Source organism: Sylvia atricapilla, chromosome 8, assembly GCF_009819655.1.
Source record: "Sylvia atricapilla isolate bSylAtr1 chromosome 8, bSylAtr1.pri, whole genome shotgun sequence".
Classification (NCBI taxonomy): domain Eukaryota; kingdom Metazoa; phylum Chordata; class Aves; order Passeriformes; family Sylviidae; genus Sylvia; species Sylvia atricapilla.
Window position 1 is genome coordinate 16793130 of NC_089147.1, and position 16397 is coordinate 16809526.

Consider the following 16397-nt stretch of genomic DNA (forward strand, 5'->3'; position numbering starts at 1 on the left):
AAGTACTACTCAACAAGAAACAACCAGTTATTCCTCTTACCTGTGAGAATTCCCATAGCATTGCCAGTTATGATATTCTTCCATAAGATCAATATGATCAAGTGTAGAATTATAAAAATCCGTATATGAAATAATAGGAGGGCTAATCAGACTATTTGCAGCATCTACAAAGAAAACACAAAAGTCTTTTAAAATAATGCCTAGATTCAGCACATTTAATTTCTCAGCATCATGAGCACCAGTGATCTCAAAAACTTTACGCCAAGTCTAAAATAGTACAAAAAATTAGTAACTTAGCTACAGAACTATAGCTACAACATAACACTACATGACATCACATTAATTACTGTGGAAAACAGTAAATCTCTAGTTCAGCCCATTTATGATAAGGGAACCTCAGTTTGACTCTGGTTTCCTTACTGACATACACTAAAGATTTCATGGATTAAGAGTGCTATATTCTGCTGAAATTGATGAAAAAGCAGTTTGATAAATTAAAGTGTTTAAGAAATCCATATAATTTCAAGTATTTTACAGTATACCACCTAGACCTGCACAAAAATTAGGTATTTCACCAAAGGAAGAAAGTCAATTCACATTTAAGCTATGTCATTATATAATGACATTTATAAAATGTCAAACAGCTAGTAAGTTTCTCTATTTACACTTCAGCATAATTTAATTTTGGTCAGTCAGACACAAAGTAGTGTCTTTTGACTGACTGAATAGCTCTTTTTCCAGAATTAAGGAACAAGCAACTCTTTCACAGATGACTATAAACACATCTTGGGTTTAGACACAGGTGTGCTAACGTGCCTAACTCCAACAGGCAGGACTGTGCAGAATACTTTTAAAGCAGAAGTTTTAAATTGTCAGTGAAAAAATATCTCAATTCCAATTTTAATTTTCATTTGGTGGTTTTGCCTTCTCCTAAAAAGGGGAAAGTAAGTGCTCTAATCTAATCGAAGGCTTACATTTGCAGTAGTCAAATTTGCTGTGCTCTGTGTTGAACCGAGCAGGGATTTACTCTCTTTAAGGTGTAGTTTTGGATGCAAGAGGCACATGCATTGCCTACCTTCCTTTAAATGCTAAATAGTTCTGTGGGGGTAGGTGAGTTACAGGAGAAATTCTGGCAGCTACAAGCTTAAGACAGTTTCTTTTATAAATCTAAGGGAAACCTTAACCATTGGTTACTTCCATGGATTTCTGTTTGAACAATCTTCAGTTGTCACAGGAAAACACTGCATAGCAATTACCCTGTACTGGAAAGCAAGTAGGAAGACTTACCAGCAGAAGGCTCTTGTTTACTACATTTTAGCATTTTATAGTAGTTTGTACTGTGCCACCATCATTATTACTCTCCCCCAGAAGAGGAGCAGTAAAAACTGTCCTCTCCCAATATGTGTGTGTATATATAAAACAAACCCTATAAACACACACAAATATACATATAAAAACATACATATGCCTATGTAGTTCAAGAAAAATACCTACTAAATAAAGACAGGACTTTTGTTGCTGATGGAATCCACCAGGTACATTTCACCATAGGTGGAAACTCTTCAGGTTTTGCAGGAAACAGCCGTAAAGAAATAAATTGCAGTAACCTTTCCACCACCTGCTTGAACCTCTTCTGTGAAATCCTAAAACAAACATACTGCACTTACTCTCATGAGATCATGGTCTACACTAGAGTTTGTTATCAAATATCAATGCTTTTTAAAAACTGTCCTTCATTAAAAATTATAAATTCAATTTTAATTGTTTAAATTATTTTTAAATGCTTTTTTCCTGTACATAAAAACAAAATTCCAAACATAAAGTTTGAAGAAGCATGCTTTTAAATATTGACACATGGTAAGTCTCTTCAGTGCATCCCTAACTATGTTCTTTAAGTCTGTGGAAAAATAAAAAAAGAGAACAGAATCATCTGTTCTTGATATTTAGTAAACAAAACAAAAATCCTTATCTATTTCACTCCACACTCTGAACGCTGAGGAATTCTGATTTATTTTGAGATGCATGGTCCTCTTAAATAAAAAGTTGTATATGCTTCAGATATTTGTGCCATGTACTCATTTTAAATTACATGCTGCATCACTACGATAATAGCACAACAATACACATATATGTGTAGGCATGTTAAAATAACCCCTACTAAGCAACAGCTCTCCTATTTTGATGGTTTCCATTTTTAATACACGCTTTAAGACTAAAAACATTGATATGTCTATTGCATCCTTAACCAAAAGTGGAAACCTCATTTGTAAATGCAGTTCCAATGAAGTAATATTTTACCACAATTTTAAGCAAATCTGGACATAGGGAGGGGGAGCAAAATTGAATTACCATTCTTGCAGAGAAGAAAATCCTTAATTAAGATTTCCTATGAGATTTGGAAATTGCAAACATGGCCAAACTTTGTTTTTATCTCAAACTGAACGTTTTGCTCAGTCAGTACATGGAAGGCAAGCTCCATACCAACTTAGGAGCTGCTCTTTGGGCAGTTACCCCCATACGACTTTTTTAGTGAGGTGCTATTAGAGTCATTTCAATTAATTACAAATCTAATGCCCTAAGCACTCTCTCACCACCTCTATTGCACTAGGAAGCCAGGCCTCTAGCTCCTTTGTGGTTTCAGTACATTACAAGAACATTACAGTATCTTTTGCAAGTTATGCAAGATAAAATTTTATTTAAACAAAGATCATAAAGATATTTGTTTTAATAATACCATGTAAACATAGAACTAAAAATTTAGACACAAGTTATTTTGCATGTGTTATCAACAAGTAACTGATAAGTCATTTTACGATTAAGGCTTTTTTGCATAAATATAATAGTTTTTATGCATTATACACATTTTGCATCTATAAATCAGTATCACTTAGTGGACTATGTCCACATGTATTTGAAAGCAACAAAACCAATCTCTTTAGTCAATTAAATTAACTTTCATATAATTTGTAAAACAGTCAACATCAGTGGAAATACAGTAACAATTGTAACCCTAGAAATGGAATTTGTAATGTGGGGTTTTGTTGGGTTTTTTTACTTTTTAGACCAGTGCACTAGGAAATGATGGTCAGCTTCTGTTAAGGCTGCTATCTGTCTTAGCAAGTGAGCATAGATGACATAAGTAGAAGTGTTACTAAATTGAGGATTCTGAAAAAGATTAAAAAAAGGTGTTAGGTTAATAAACTGCATAAAGTGAAAAAAGTCATTAGGATTTTTTCTTATGTTTGTTGTTGCCAGTACAATTACACAGGAAATAGCTGTGACAGAGGTAAAACTATGGGAAAAAACAACTCACAACTTCTAGCCAAATAAAGAATACATAACTGCTGTATTGTAAAAGTAAGATTTTTTTTTTTTTTCCCCCAGAAGAATGCCCACAGGCAGTACTCAATATTCTGGATTATTCTTTACACTGTAACACAGACTACACTCCTCTAAGTGATTTGCTTTTCATACCAGTAATATAAATTATTATAGCTCCTGTCTATCCCGTATCAATCCAAACTGATTTTCCCTCTACTCCACGTGTTCACACATTCCCTCGTTTCAGCAGGAGATATTCTTTTAAATTCACAGCTAGTATATACCACCCCAGAGAAGAAAACTATTGTCTCAATAAATTAAACTGCCATTTGATATCCTCAAATAACAGCAGAAACTGCTCCTTTGTGTACCGAGGTGTTAGATACACTAGCAAAATATAAAGGGGAAATGCAAGCCAACTATAGCAGCAAAGCTAAGTGGTGACCACAGAAAGAAATCAGACATCATAACCAGTCAGACAGACTGGGGAAAGTCAGCCAGATAGACTGGATAAAATGCGACATTTCAGAGTTACAGCAATATCAGAAAGTGCATATACTGAAACGTTCAGAGTCACAGGACCCTAATAAAGCAAATCTGGGAATAAGGACAACATAAGAACAAATAACTAGATAAAAATATTTATTCTTTCAACCCAGAGAATAAAAAGAAAAAATTACTTGTCTATTTTAGTGCACAGTTTTAATCTATGCAGCCTTTCCCCATCAACTGTCTTCCACTAAGCTCCCATTCCCATCATGCATTACACTTTTTCCATATTTCTAATACATTCTTACAACAGGAAATTGGATGTGAAGTATCTCAGCTACACAAACTATCTTGTTTGCACAGTATACTGGTTTATAGATTATAAGTTAGCAGACACATACTTACATAAAAATACTGCATTTTTCTTACCTGTAGAAGTATACAATATGCTCTAAGATCATCTTTTGTTCGTGGCCTATGAACAAATGAAATAATACACAGAACTATATAGATCCATAATTTACAGATATTAAGAGTCATGAAGTAATGGATGATTTTATTTTGCTTTGCTAATATGTATAGAATATCATATTTAAGCATCTTTATTGCTCTCAAAAAACTGAAAAGGACATTTTAAAGTTCTGGCAATTCTCTAAAGGCAGCAGGTTATTTATTATCTGTTTTTTTTGAAACATGATAGAAGGCCAAAAGAAGGTCAGAATTGAAGAGTCAGAGGTGTTCCAAAGAGGGAATTCTGCATTATCATCTATCTCAAGTGACACCATAAAGGAGTTTATTTGCTCTTTGATATTTCCTGCAAGAATTCTCCATACGCTTCTACCGCTACAGCCTCTGCACTTCTTCATGTTTATCAAGGTTTTTACACAAGCACAAACACAGGCAGCAACAGCACAAAAAGCAGCATAAGTTGGAGAAAGGGGTAGCCAAGACCTGGGTCACATGTGAGTTTCAGCAAGCCACTGCTTCTTGCTATACCTTTTTATTAATTACACTATTCATTATCACTTCTATTACTTCATGCTAAGATGTTTGCATCTCCAAAAATCTTCCTGCTTTTGGGCTATCCCCTTCTGCATCCTGCGCTGCTACTTCTGTGGTGCTGCCACACATGAACAGTATCGTTAAGCAAACTGTGGATCAGGGAATTGTCCTAGTGGCTGCTGGAGGGTGGACAATGAGAATAAGTTGTACCCTAGTTAAATTCCTTAATTCATCTCACAATTAAGATGTCCAAAGAAATGCCCTGGCAACAAGTAGCTGAGATCTGGTGACAGAATGCTTGGCTGAGTACGGATCTGCCTCCCAAAGTTTCAATACCAGCTTAGAGAGTTCAAGATGTATTTCAGCAGATTTGCCAAAAACAATTAAGTTCTTATGCATCAAATAAGTTGCATCACATTTTGTTTCTTTGCCTAAAACAATAAAGATAAAACATATAGCAGATTTAAGTGCTGGCATAGCCCTGATGCAAATATTTATTATAATTACCCTGTCCATTCTTGTAGTAGACCATTAATTATTCCTTTAAGGACTGACTTCTGAACATCTTGAGGCTACGAAAAAAATGAGAGAAAAAATCATATCTGAAGTAATTATGCATATTCAATACAAGATATGGTACAAACAAGAAAGTCTGCTTTGCTTGCATTTCAAGACAGCTAAAAGTCTTTTGTGTTAGGACGCTGAGCTCCTAAATATCTTCCTCAGAGATGCTGACTATAGGGTTGTGTCAAAGTGCCTTTCAACACTTAAACCCTGTAAATATAATTTCTAAACTACTCCTGTCCTTTGCATACAGGATCTACTTTTTTACTATCCCCATCCTCATATTTTCTTTATTTCCCACCATGCAGTCCCATCACAGCCATGTAATATCTCTAAGATAGGCAGTCTTTAAGAACTACCACAATATAAACTATGCTTTACCAGTAGGAAAAAAATTCCTCCTCTTTTACTAGAGCAGCTGTCATGATTCTGTGACAATTCTTGTGGGATCATTTAAAGTATGTTTTGAGAGATTCTTCAGAAACCATGCCTATCTAGGAAAAACTTGGTATAAATGGTATAAAACATGAATCCTTTTTTCTACTTACAGTAGTTAATAAGGCATCATAGACAACATTCACAAATTTTGCATCGATTCCAGAGTCCTCAATGGTATTAAATGGAGAATTGGTATCTTTCTGTAAGTTAGATAATACATGAAGTATTTTGAATATTTTATAGCTATCTTTGAAAATATAAGTTTAACAGCAAGCTTAGTAAAACATGTTCAGATATGAGGATTTTCATATCAAAACATAAGAATACAAGTTTCTTTAATTAGTATGCTAAAGACAGAGCAAAGCAATAGTAATCCCACACATATTCATGGTGCCATTCTGTTTTAAAAATGTAAGAGGTTTTCAAATAATTAATTACACTGAACTTTCATCTTTGTTGTTGATCCACTGTCAGACAAAGGCAAAACTTTAAGCATTCAATATTTGTTAAAAAAAGTAAAGCTCATGGGCTATTTTGTCCAGGCTCAGGCCCTATCATCCATATTTAATATCATAAGCACATTTTGCTCTTTAATAGGCAAGAAATAATAATTTAGCATGAACTCAGAAACACAAATATAACTGTTCCCTAGGAAAACCAAGTCATCATAGCACATGAGCAGCTATTATACAGCCTATACCACACCTTTTTTTAGGGATAGGGAATTTCTGTTTCCAGATTTGCCTCGGCCTCCGCATTAACTTGGAGGTTTTAAAACCGTAATTTGTGTAGAAAGTACCTACGTAGTCACAGTGTCACACACACAAACTACTTACTGGAATTTTAGAGCTCCACAAGCCTGAAATATAATTTCTTAAACTGGAATTGATACATCAATGCAATAACAGATTTTCTACAAAAGGCAGGTGAGATCATGACAAAATTATCTTAGTGGCCTTGAATACCTGGCTGAAAGCCTTTAACATATTTTTGGAAACATTTTGAAGACACAAAGACACTGCAATTACTAAATAGTATTAGGAATTATTTTGTACCTTAAATGCAGCATTTATCTCCAAGAAAGAATCAAAAGTTGTAGAATAAAAATTATGTACAGCTTTCCAATTTCCTGATGCCTTCGACTTTTCCATATCATCCCTAGAAAAAATATATTCAAATACTGGTAATGGTTTGATCTTTCCAGCCACTTAGACTCAAAATGCACTGTAACTTTAAGCTTTTCTCACTAAGCACACTTAGAAGACAGACAAGTACAATATCCCTATATTTCTAATCTCTTCCTTGTCATTTAAAGATCATGGTATTATAAGAGAACAAAAGCATAGTTTGTGTTTGATACACCTGAGCAATGTCTTTTGTTCAAAATGTTAATTCACAATGTCACAGTTCAGTGTGTTAGGACAAATAATTAGCAGAACAGAACACAATTAAGCTGCAGCTACACTGACATGATAAAGTTTCTCAGAGCAATTTAAGCATGAGGGCTCCTAAACTACTCAAATTCACTAGGATTTCCTCAAAATTTTATCTATTTTAAAATTTTTCAAATAGAACTTAATTTTAGGCACATGAAAAGGGGGTCACTGATGACTGTCAGTGTGGCTTCACTAAGGGCAAATTTTGCCTGATAAATCTGGTGGCCTTCTACAGCAGGGTTACAGTGCCGGTGGATGATGGAAGAATGATATCATCTACCCAGACTTGTGCAAGGCTTTCCCCTGGAAGCTGCTTCCTCTTGCTTTGCTGCAGGCTGTGCAAGAAATCCTCAGCATGGGGAAATCCAAACCTAGCTCAGTGCAGGGAGCAGCTGCCAGATCCAACTGAGAGGGACCTAGCCCTGCCTGGAGGATGGCAAGCATGGGAGAGGGGAAAAGGAGAGGTGGTAGGGGCTCACAGCTAGGGATTCAAATGGACAGGACAAGGGCTAATGGCTTTAACCTGCAGGAGGGTCGTTTGAGATTAGATATAAGGAAGATTTTTACAAACACTGTCACAGGTTGTCTAGAGGCAATAGTCAATAGATACAAAAATCTGAATATGGAAAAAAATTCAGGTCTTTGGATCACCTGAATACCAGCAAAGGATCACCTCTTTGCAAATTTTTCTTTATACCTCTTTTTCTTTCCCACCAAATACACACAGAACAATCAAAAAGCATTCCTTTTCCTCCCTGGAAGCACAACATTTCAAATGGGGAAGAGAGAAATAATTGCCAGGATAACCAAAACACCTAAGATTGCAAGGGATTTGCCAGCCTACAATAAGCCATATATATTCTTTTCCAAAATTAAATGTTCACTGCATTTCTAATTCCGAAATATATGTTTTGCCTCTTTTTGTGTGGAACAACACTTCAATCTAAAAGAAATACTTTTATAGTTTTCATAGTAACAGAATTATCAATCCCACCATCATACCCAGACTAATTCCTTTCCAGTCTTACTGAAACTGTCTCTTCATTTGAGATTAACAAAATGAAATGTACGGATTAGGTCAAAATGAAAAGAATCCCAAAAAAAGGAAGAAAGCACACTTCCAGGAACACCAGTATAACTTACTGAAAATCTTTCACAGTTTTGGTTCGAATTGGAAGGGAAGGTTCAGGAGGAAATGGCGCTTTCAGCTCTTGGGGTAATGTCTCCATAGACAGGCGCTGCTTTTGCCGTACATCGAGGCAAAGAGCTGGTAGGTCTCTCCCTTGAAAGAAAGGCAAAGAAGAGTAAATACAATGCATTCAACACAAATAAACTGGTACTAGGAAAAAAGGAAAGTCTTAAGTGCTTGATTCTAATTCTTTAAAAAGGTATTTTTCTTACACACATGCAGACATGATGGAAAATTTAGCTAAGAAAAATAGCAGCATTGCCCACAATTGTATTTCCAATATAAATTGTAAATATTTAATATGCCAACTGCAACACTGGTGCTCCTTACAGCTAAGAAAAATGTCACGTGCAATCACAGCGAAGTCCAACTATCATACAAAGACAAAACTTAAATCCATTTTTTTATGCTGTGATATAGAGTTTTAGCTAGGGATGACTGTGGATCATCTACAGCTTCCATAAAGAATCTCGCCACAAAACTAAATGGGAAACACAATTTTTTTTTGTCTAACAGAGAATTAGTGGTGAAACAGAAGCATCTTTGAACACTTCTCAATAAATCTGGCTGCCTATTCTACTAGCAGTGCTTTGCCAAGGTCTTTCTGTTCTACTACTTCCTTTCTATTTGATCCAAGAATATTTGATCAGATTAGCGTGGCAAGACTTGGCAACAGTGCAGCTACTGTGAGAGGAGAGATGAGGCTGCCTCTGTGTGTGACACAGCTCTGAAACACACCCACTACACACCAAAGCTGAGGCCAGCACACTGGGCCCAGTGACATTGGTAGCACCCCTGTGAGAATATATTTAGGAAAGGGTAAAAAAAGCCTGCACAGCAGCTGAGAGAGAGGAGGGATTAAAAAAAAAAAAAAAAAAAAAAAAAAACAAAAAAAAACCAACAGAAACTACCCTACAGACACCCATGTAAGTGGAAAAGGAGGAGGAGGAAGAGATGCTCCAGGGTCTGGAGCAGAGATTCCCCTGCAGCCAGTGGAGAGCCCATGCCTGATCAGGCTGCTGGCAGAATTGGAGAGAAGTTGAGAACAAGGGAAGGTGTGATAAGCAGGGAAGGGGGGAAGGTGTTTTGAGTTTTGTTTCTGTTTTGTTTAACTGGCAATAAATTAATATCCTCAAGTCTGTTCTGCCTGTGACAATAATTGGAAAGTGTACTCCCGGTCTTTACCCATGAGCTTTTTCATCTTATCCTCTCCCCATGTCCTGTTGAGGAGGGGAAGCCATAGAGCAGCTTGGTAAGCCCACCCAAAACATAAAAAAATATTTCCATTGTATTTCCAACACTCTTTTTGACAGTGTCTTCGCAAACATCTTCAAACACTCTTAGAGACTGATTTATGCTGCTCATTTTTAAAAGCATTTACATGAATTGGGACATGTTTGGGATAAAAGACACTATATAAAATAAAACTATATGAAGTTTTATAAAACTATATAAAGACACTCTATAAGATAAAAATGTCCTCAAAAGTCATACATATTTAATGAAAATCCTCTATGAATTGTCTAAGACCCCTCTAAACCTTTTTGAAGATTTAGGGGGTTTTAATTAACTGAACATCAAAGTAGTATCACCACACTGATGCCTACTCCATTTATCACAGCAGGGAAACAGATGCTAAAAAAAGTGCCACGAATCCAAAAGCAGATTTTTCTCACTCATGCTCATGACAGAGACACTGTCACTGTGACTTAACTCAGCCACCATTCATGAGATAACAGATCAGAACTGCCCTCAGTCCCCTGAGGATGGCATCAATTACTGATATGGAACCTTGTCCATTCCCACAGCTGGAATTTTAACTATTTTAAGATATGAGTAGTAAGTGAAAAAAACAAAACAGACAAAAAGACAGTAAATTAATCCAAGCCAAGGAAGATGCCAAACAGCCCAACCATGCAAATGTCTGTCATTGAAGAACATTCTGTGAAAGCAGGATGGACTGATTTTAAAGAATCTAAGAATTTGTTTTATTTTTATACTCTGAGAATAACAAGATTTTTGATTTAACTCTCATTCTGTCATCTCAATTTTAAATGGGTTAACATTGAGTTGTAACAAGCTAAACACACTGAAATAAGGAAAATATTCTTTCTACATCTGTAGAAGAGACATCTGCCTGCAGAAGCTGCTTCTCAATTCAGTAAATTGAGACTGCAGGTGCTAAGCTGGTAACTTGCACCCTGTCAGCAATGCAATTTTCTTTGAAATATATGCAGTTTAATTTACATATACCAAAATTGATTTTTAATAGTATCTTCAACACATATGGTCAACTTCAGTATGTTTTGTCATTATTCAAGTTTATTTGTACATAGATTTATTTGCTCTTCTGCCAGTAAAGGATACTAATTAAGATTCACCACTTGAGTTTCATTGAGTAGAAATGGGAAACTTTATATACTGAGTTGACAAACAGCAATAACACAATATTACAAGACAAGAAAAACCAGTAATTTCTGGCTTCTTGCCCAGCTACATCAAGTAAAAAGATTCAGCAATGCATGACTGCTTAAGGAATGATAAAAAATGTTGGCGATGAAAATCTTACTGATACAAAGCAGAATTGGGTAGTCCAGGAAAGTTCACGGTAAATGAATACAGAAATTATTTTCATTGTGACCAACACAGCTGCTGCCCGATGAAGATTTTCAGAGAAGACAAAGCAAACAAAACTTACTGTATTTGTAATATTAGAAAAGAACTAGAACAATCTATTTAGGACATTAATTTCATACCAGATCATTGTAACATTAGACGACTCATCCCCCTACTTTTCATGCTGCATTTTCCAGCATTAGCTTTTCTATACCTTTGTTTTCAATGAAATTAACATTATTTGAACCTGAAGCATTACCAGGATATGCACCTACATATATATACAGTTACATGAGTTCAGAGATAGCACATGTACAAAGTGCAAAAAACACCCAAACACCAACAAGCGTTATTCTTGAATGCCAGATTAGCAAAAGCAGCATTTTTAACTGGTAAGTTTTTTAAATGGTTAATTTCTCCATAGAATACACATACTGCCTCAAAATATTTTGAATTCACCTTTGACAGCTAAAAGTTGTCTGGTTTTATATAGGCAGGTTACTCTGATCCTGAAACTATCATAGCATCTGCTCAATTTTACTCACTGAGCTCTATTTCAGTATATCCTTGACTATAATAAATATTGCCAGGCATTAGTGTGGTGAATATTAACACCTAAGTACTTATGAGACAGTAATTACAACTGGGACAGTGCTATTTGCAGCAGCAAAATTGAGGACACTTCAAGAGTGGTGTTTGGAGTTTATCATTCTTGCCAAGTACCAAAAAAAAAAAAAAAAAAAAAAAAAAAAAAAAAAAAAAGGAGGGGGGGTCAGGGGAGAAGCAGAGTTTTGTATGTTATGCCACAGTGGGAGAATTCTTTACTGGCCTTCTTCAGCCACTGTAATTTCCTTTGTGTAGTACACAACTTGAACTAACAAAAAACTCCTGTCTGAGGTCTCATTCAAACATTTTGTGTTTCAGTGATTGCCTGTATTTTGGAAGTAGAAAGCACCACTTGATCCCAAAACAAAAACTGCTTAAAAAAAAAAGGTCTTGAGCTGACTTTCAGTTTTGCAGTATAGCTAACAGGATTAATAAAAGATTATTTTAGTAAGAATCTAATGCTGCAAGGTATAAACCACCTTTTTCTGCACAACTTTGAAACTGACAATACTCGTCAACAACTTTGTTTCAAAGTCACACTACTGAATTCTCTCAGCACAGTCTCTTTCTTGCCTCAAATTCACTAAGCGCTATAAAGACTTCGTGAACCACAGCACCATAAGCCTGACAGGGACTTGCTCAGAGACAAGATCAATACAAACCTGACAAATGTTTGTACAGTCTTTTATGAGAAGTTCCAAATTACTGAAATTCCTAGCCCAAAAGCCTAATAAAAATTCCAGGTCTAACCACAACATCATCTCATTTAGGCTGCATGATTCTAGCCTACCATACTGAACACAGAGCTACTACACTTTCTAACTTTTCAGTTATTGTATTCCTCATCATAGCACAACAACCTTCCTTCTCACTTATAAAGATCTCCAGAACTTACCAATTGTTGTCTGTGCATTTTATTTTTTGCCTTTACTGGCCTTTCATCTTCACTGTAAAATATCATCTTTCAACTGTCTTTTCAACTGTCTCCCTTAAAAGCCTTATGCTTGCCTCATTTCCACCATCCTTCAGTTGGCAATAAAACAATTTTCTCCAAAGTTCTGACAATTTCTAGAGACACTGTCTGATTGCAGCTAGACAAAAGAATATCTACAGATAGACTGCCAAACCAGTACCTTTCTTTAAAATTTCAGATGGTTATTTCATCCTCCAGGTCTATTTGTTTTTTCTTATCCAACTTGTCTCTATGACATAACCTCTACTGAGGATGGGCTATCATATATATCACTGTCTGTACAATGTACAACACAGCGTAATTTAATGAAATTTAGATTTCTAGATTTTCTGGCACACCAACAATACAAATACCGGCAGAAAATTGAGTACCTTCTAAACTTGGTAACTAAGTAACACAGGTCTTTTTTTCTCTTACCATTTTTGATGTTGGGTATAACAAGTTGCGTAGGCGAATTTCTGTTTCCGATGCCTTCTTTCTTTTGGTTGATAGTTGTGATGAAATTGCTGAAAGTAGAAAACTGATTTTTGGCTCCTTCCTCCAATCCCTGTAATTAAGATGACAGTATGTTCTAAAGGGTTAATATATTACTGCTAGAATAAACTTACTAGTGAGGTATTACACAGAATTCTTAAATAACTTTTATCTTGAAATCAGACTGGTAATAAAATAAAAATAATGATTCTGCAAGTTTGTTTCAAATTGATTTGGTAGAGGTACCATGAAATTCCTTTCCATTACATTAAAAAAATTAAGTATTCATTTGCAGGACATGAAGATATCCTGGTATTACTGTGAGGAAAACACAATACAACTAGGATGCTGTCAATGATATTCTACCTTTCTGCATACTAATATCTACTTTTATACTTTTCACTACATCCAGCTCAGTTTAAAAAGTGCCACATATTTCTTTTTCCAAACAGCCCTAATATGTTCAAGTAGTTTGGATGAATTTCCCAAGACTTGAAACGTGAGGCCTAAAATTCTAACCAGCCAAAAAATTTCAGTATTGACTATGTGGGTAAAACTCCCTAATGATTCAAAATGGTCAGCATCTGCTGCCACTGAAGAAAGGCTGACCAACAAACACTGGTTAACAAAGTGCTAAAAGACTCCCTGCTTGAGCACCTGTTCATGCTGTCACCAAGGAACCTGCACAACTCTCTGCTAGGAAGTGATGAGTGTTAATGTGTTTTAACAGCAAACAGAAGTGAAATCACATCAGACTTCCAAAGGACTGTGCCAATTAGTCTGTTTGGCTAATCAGCACTTGGTGCTGTTAGATATAGTTATTTACTACGGAATTTGCAAAGCATAGGTGGGGTTAAGAGGCTTGCCCAAGATGACAGAAGTCTCACAATGAATATTTTAATTTTCATCTCAGTTTCAAGTCATCAATTGATATCAGGAGAAGGTAGATCTACTCAAAAACATATATACACACTTCCTGCACATCATAATTTTTAACCTCACAATAACCTAGAGACTAATTTTCCTGATATTTAGCATCTGTATTCTCAGTTAAAAATATGTTTCCGCACAAATCAAAACTTTAATTCTACAAATGAGAATACATGTTCTAGAATAATTAATGTAATATCCTATCAAAATTTTTTAACCAGTACATTTCCCTTTCCCCTTCGCAGAAATACATTTGAACTAAGACATGCAGTCAGAGTCCTAAGAAAAGCACTTCACTCCCACCACAACATCCTGAAAAACCACCAGAAGGGTAATAACACAGCCCATAAGCTTACCACACCACAGTGTACACAAGCTGGTACACTGCCAGGAATTTTAAATAACTGTGGCACAAACAGCTATTTTTCTGTGGCTCGTAACTCACTAAACTGTAAATTCAAACAATCATCAGGACTTCTGCCTTTAAAAATATCAAACTGCAATTTCTAAAATTGATATTTTAACCAAATTTCAACTTCTAATTCCAAATTCCTTATATGCAACAAATATTCCAAAATAAAATGTAATTACAAGTGTAGTTTTCAGATTAATATTTCCTTTTAGTCTATAACTTTTGAAATACCATTAAGATTATTCTTAAAAATCACCTGGCACATCACTGGGAAAAAAAAGACCCTGGACAAACATTAATGACTGAAAAAGAACTTTTAAACAAATCCAGATGTGAGGTTAATCTGCTCTGTCACAAAATGTGTGTTCTAGGCAGAAAAGCTCTGAAGTACAGACTAGTCTAATTATGATTAATAGGGAATAGATAGCACAGATAATTGAAAAAAGGAGTTTTTGTTAAATAAACTATTGTGACAGCATTTTTGACTGACTTAGCTTTCTAGGTTTTACTCCAGCCATGTCACTGAAATACTATAGGTGAACAGTTTTTTAAAATCTTTCTCCTTACTGCTACCTCCCTCAGCAGTGATGATAAAGAACAAAACTGCGTGCCCTCTTTAACTTGATCATCCTGGTTTAAATACAGTTCCAACAATATTAGACAAACATATGGACAAAGGCTTTATTGGGAGGCCCTGGAGGGAAACTTCATGCTTACTAATCAGAAACTCTGACAACCCTTGGGGGAGTAATCTAGGGCAAGTGCACAGCATCCTGTCATACTTAAACATTTTGTAGGAGATCACTGAGCTTTTAGAGCCTAAGACTCTACAAGCACACTGCCACCAGAAAACTGAACATCCACCATCCACCCCCCACCCACCAAAAGGAATTCATAGAGGGAATAAGTGGATCAAAGTGATCTTTAGCCCTCTTTAAAGATCATATCAATAACCTACAACACCGCTGGCTTTTTAGTGGAAGTTTTCCAAAGCATTAAGCCTTCCATAAGACTGGAGAGGTACTAGCATTATACCTTATAAAACTGTACTTTTCATTATTGAAGTTAAATGAAACGGTGAAAACAAGTCAAAATGTTTGCAAAGAGCACATACAGACTGCTTTCTTGGAAGTGACAAAAGATCATCTAGAACAGTTTATTGAAAATCCTGTGTTAGCCCTAACACTGCTTACTCAACACCCTTATGTATATTGCAGGCAAAGACTAGTGAAGATGAAAAGATTTTCTTCCCTATGCAAGAAGACAAGGAGGACACTCAGACTTCCAAACGGTATCTGTCAGTTCAACAGGCCGCACAAGAAGCGGGATTTTCCCTTCCATTCATAGCTTGAAAGGTGTAACTTTGGACTGTTTTTCCCTTACAGGAGTTTCTAATTGTTCCTATTTATTAGGGAGCAAATTACTTAGCTTTCCACAAGTTTCCTTCCAGAATCTGAATGTTGACATCCAAACTACCACCCCTTCGGTGATAGTCTATGACATCTCTCCACAAAACTCACTCTCTCCCCTCAGTAACATACCACTGTAAGGCTCTTTGGGAAATCCAAGCCCCGCCCTGCACTTGACACACAACCACACCCAGGCAGGTCTGAGCTCCTCTGCAGCAGTCCACTTAGCTTCTGCCCCTGGGTGACACTTCAGAGGTACATGATGGATGTCCAGCTACAAAGTAGTTTCCCTGATTTTTTAAGGCAGTTGGAATTCTACATGGCCATCCAGGGGCACACATTTTTCATTAGCTGAGCTAAGCTGGACACATTTTAGGTCAGCACTTGTGTCTTCATTCTAAGGGACAGGCATTCGCCATTCAAAGTCTAAGGTGGAGATATTCAAAGGTAAAAATAACTCCTGGGCACTGGTTTATTACACGCTTCTCCCACCAAATTGGTATTTGAATCACAAGAATAAACATATTCTGACAGATTT

General features: G+C 36.0%; 1 protein-coding gene across 1 annotated transcript in view; it reads right to left on the reverse strand.

The window, feature by feature from the left end:
- HECTD2 (HECT domain E3 ubiquitin protein ligase 2) overlaps positions 1-16397 on the reverse strand; it is a 33956-nt gene that overhangs the window by 16210 nt on the left and 1349 nt on the right. Inside the window, exons 2-10 of the mRNA XM_066323857.1 lie at positions 13052-13181; positions 8394-8532; positions 6870-6972; positions 5925-6014; positions 5320-5384; positions 4240-4285; positions 3056-3165; positions 1495-1643; positions 41-164 (exon numbers count right to left, since the gene is read on the reverse strand). Coding sequence (XP_066179954.1) covers positions 41-164; positions 1495-1643; positions 3056-3165; positions 4240-4285; positions 5320-5384; positions 5925-6014; positions 6870-6972; positions 8394-8532; positions 13052-13181 — 956 coding nt within the window. The remainder of the gene's footprint in view (positions 1-40; positions 165-1494; positions 1644-3055; positions 3166-4239; positions 4286-5319; positions 5385-5924; positions 6015-6869; positions 6973-8393; positions 8533-13051; positions 13182-16397) is intronic.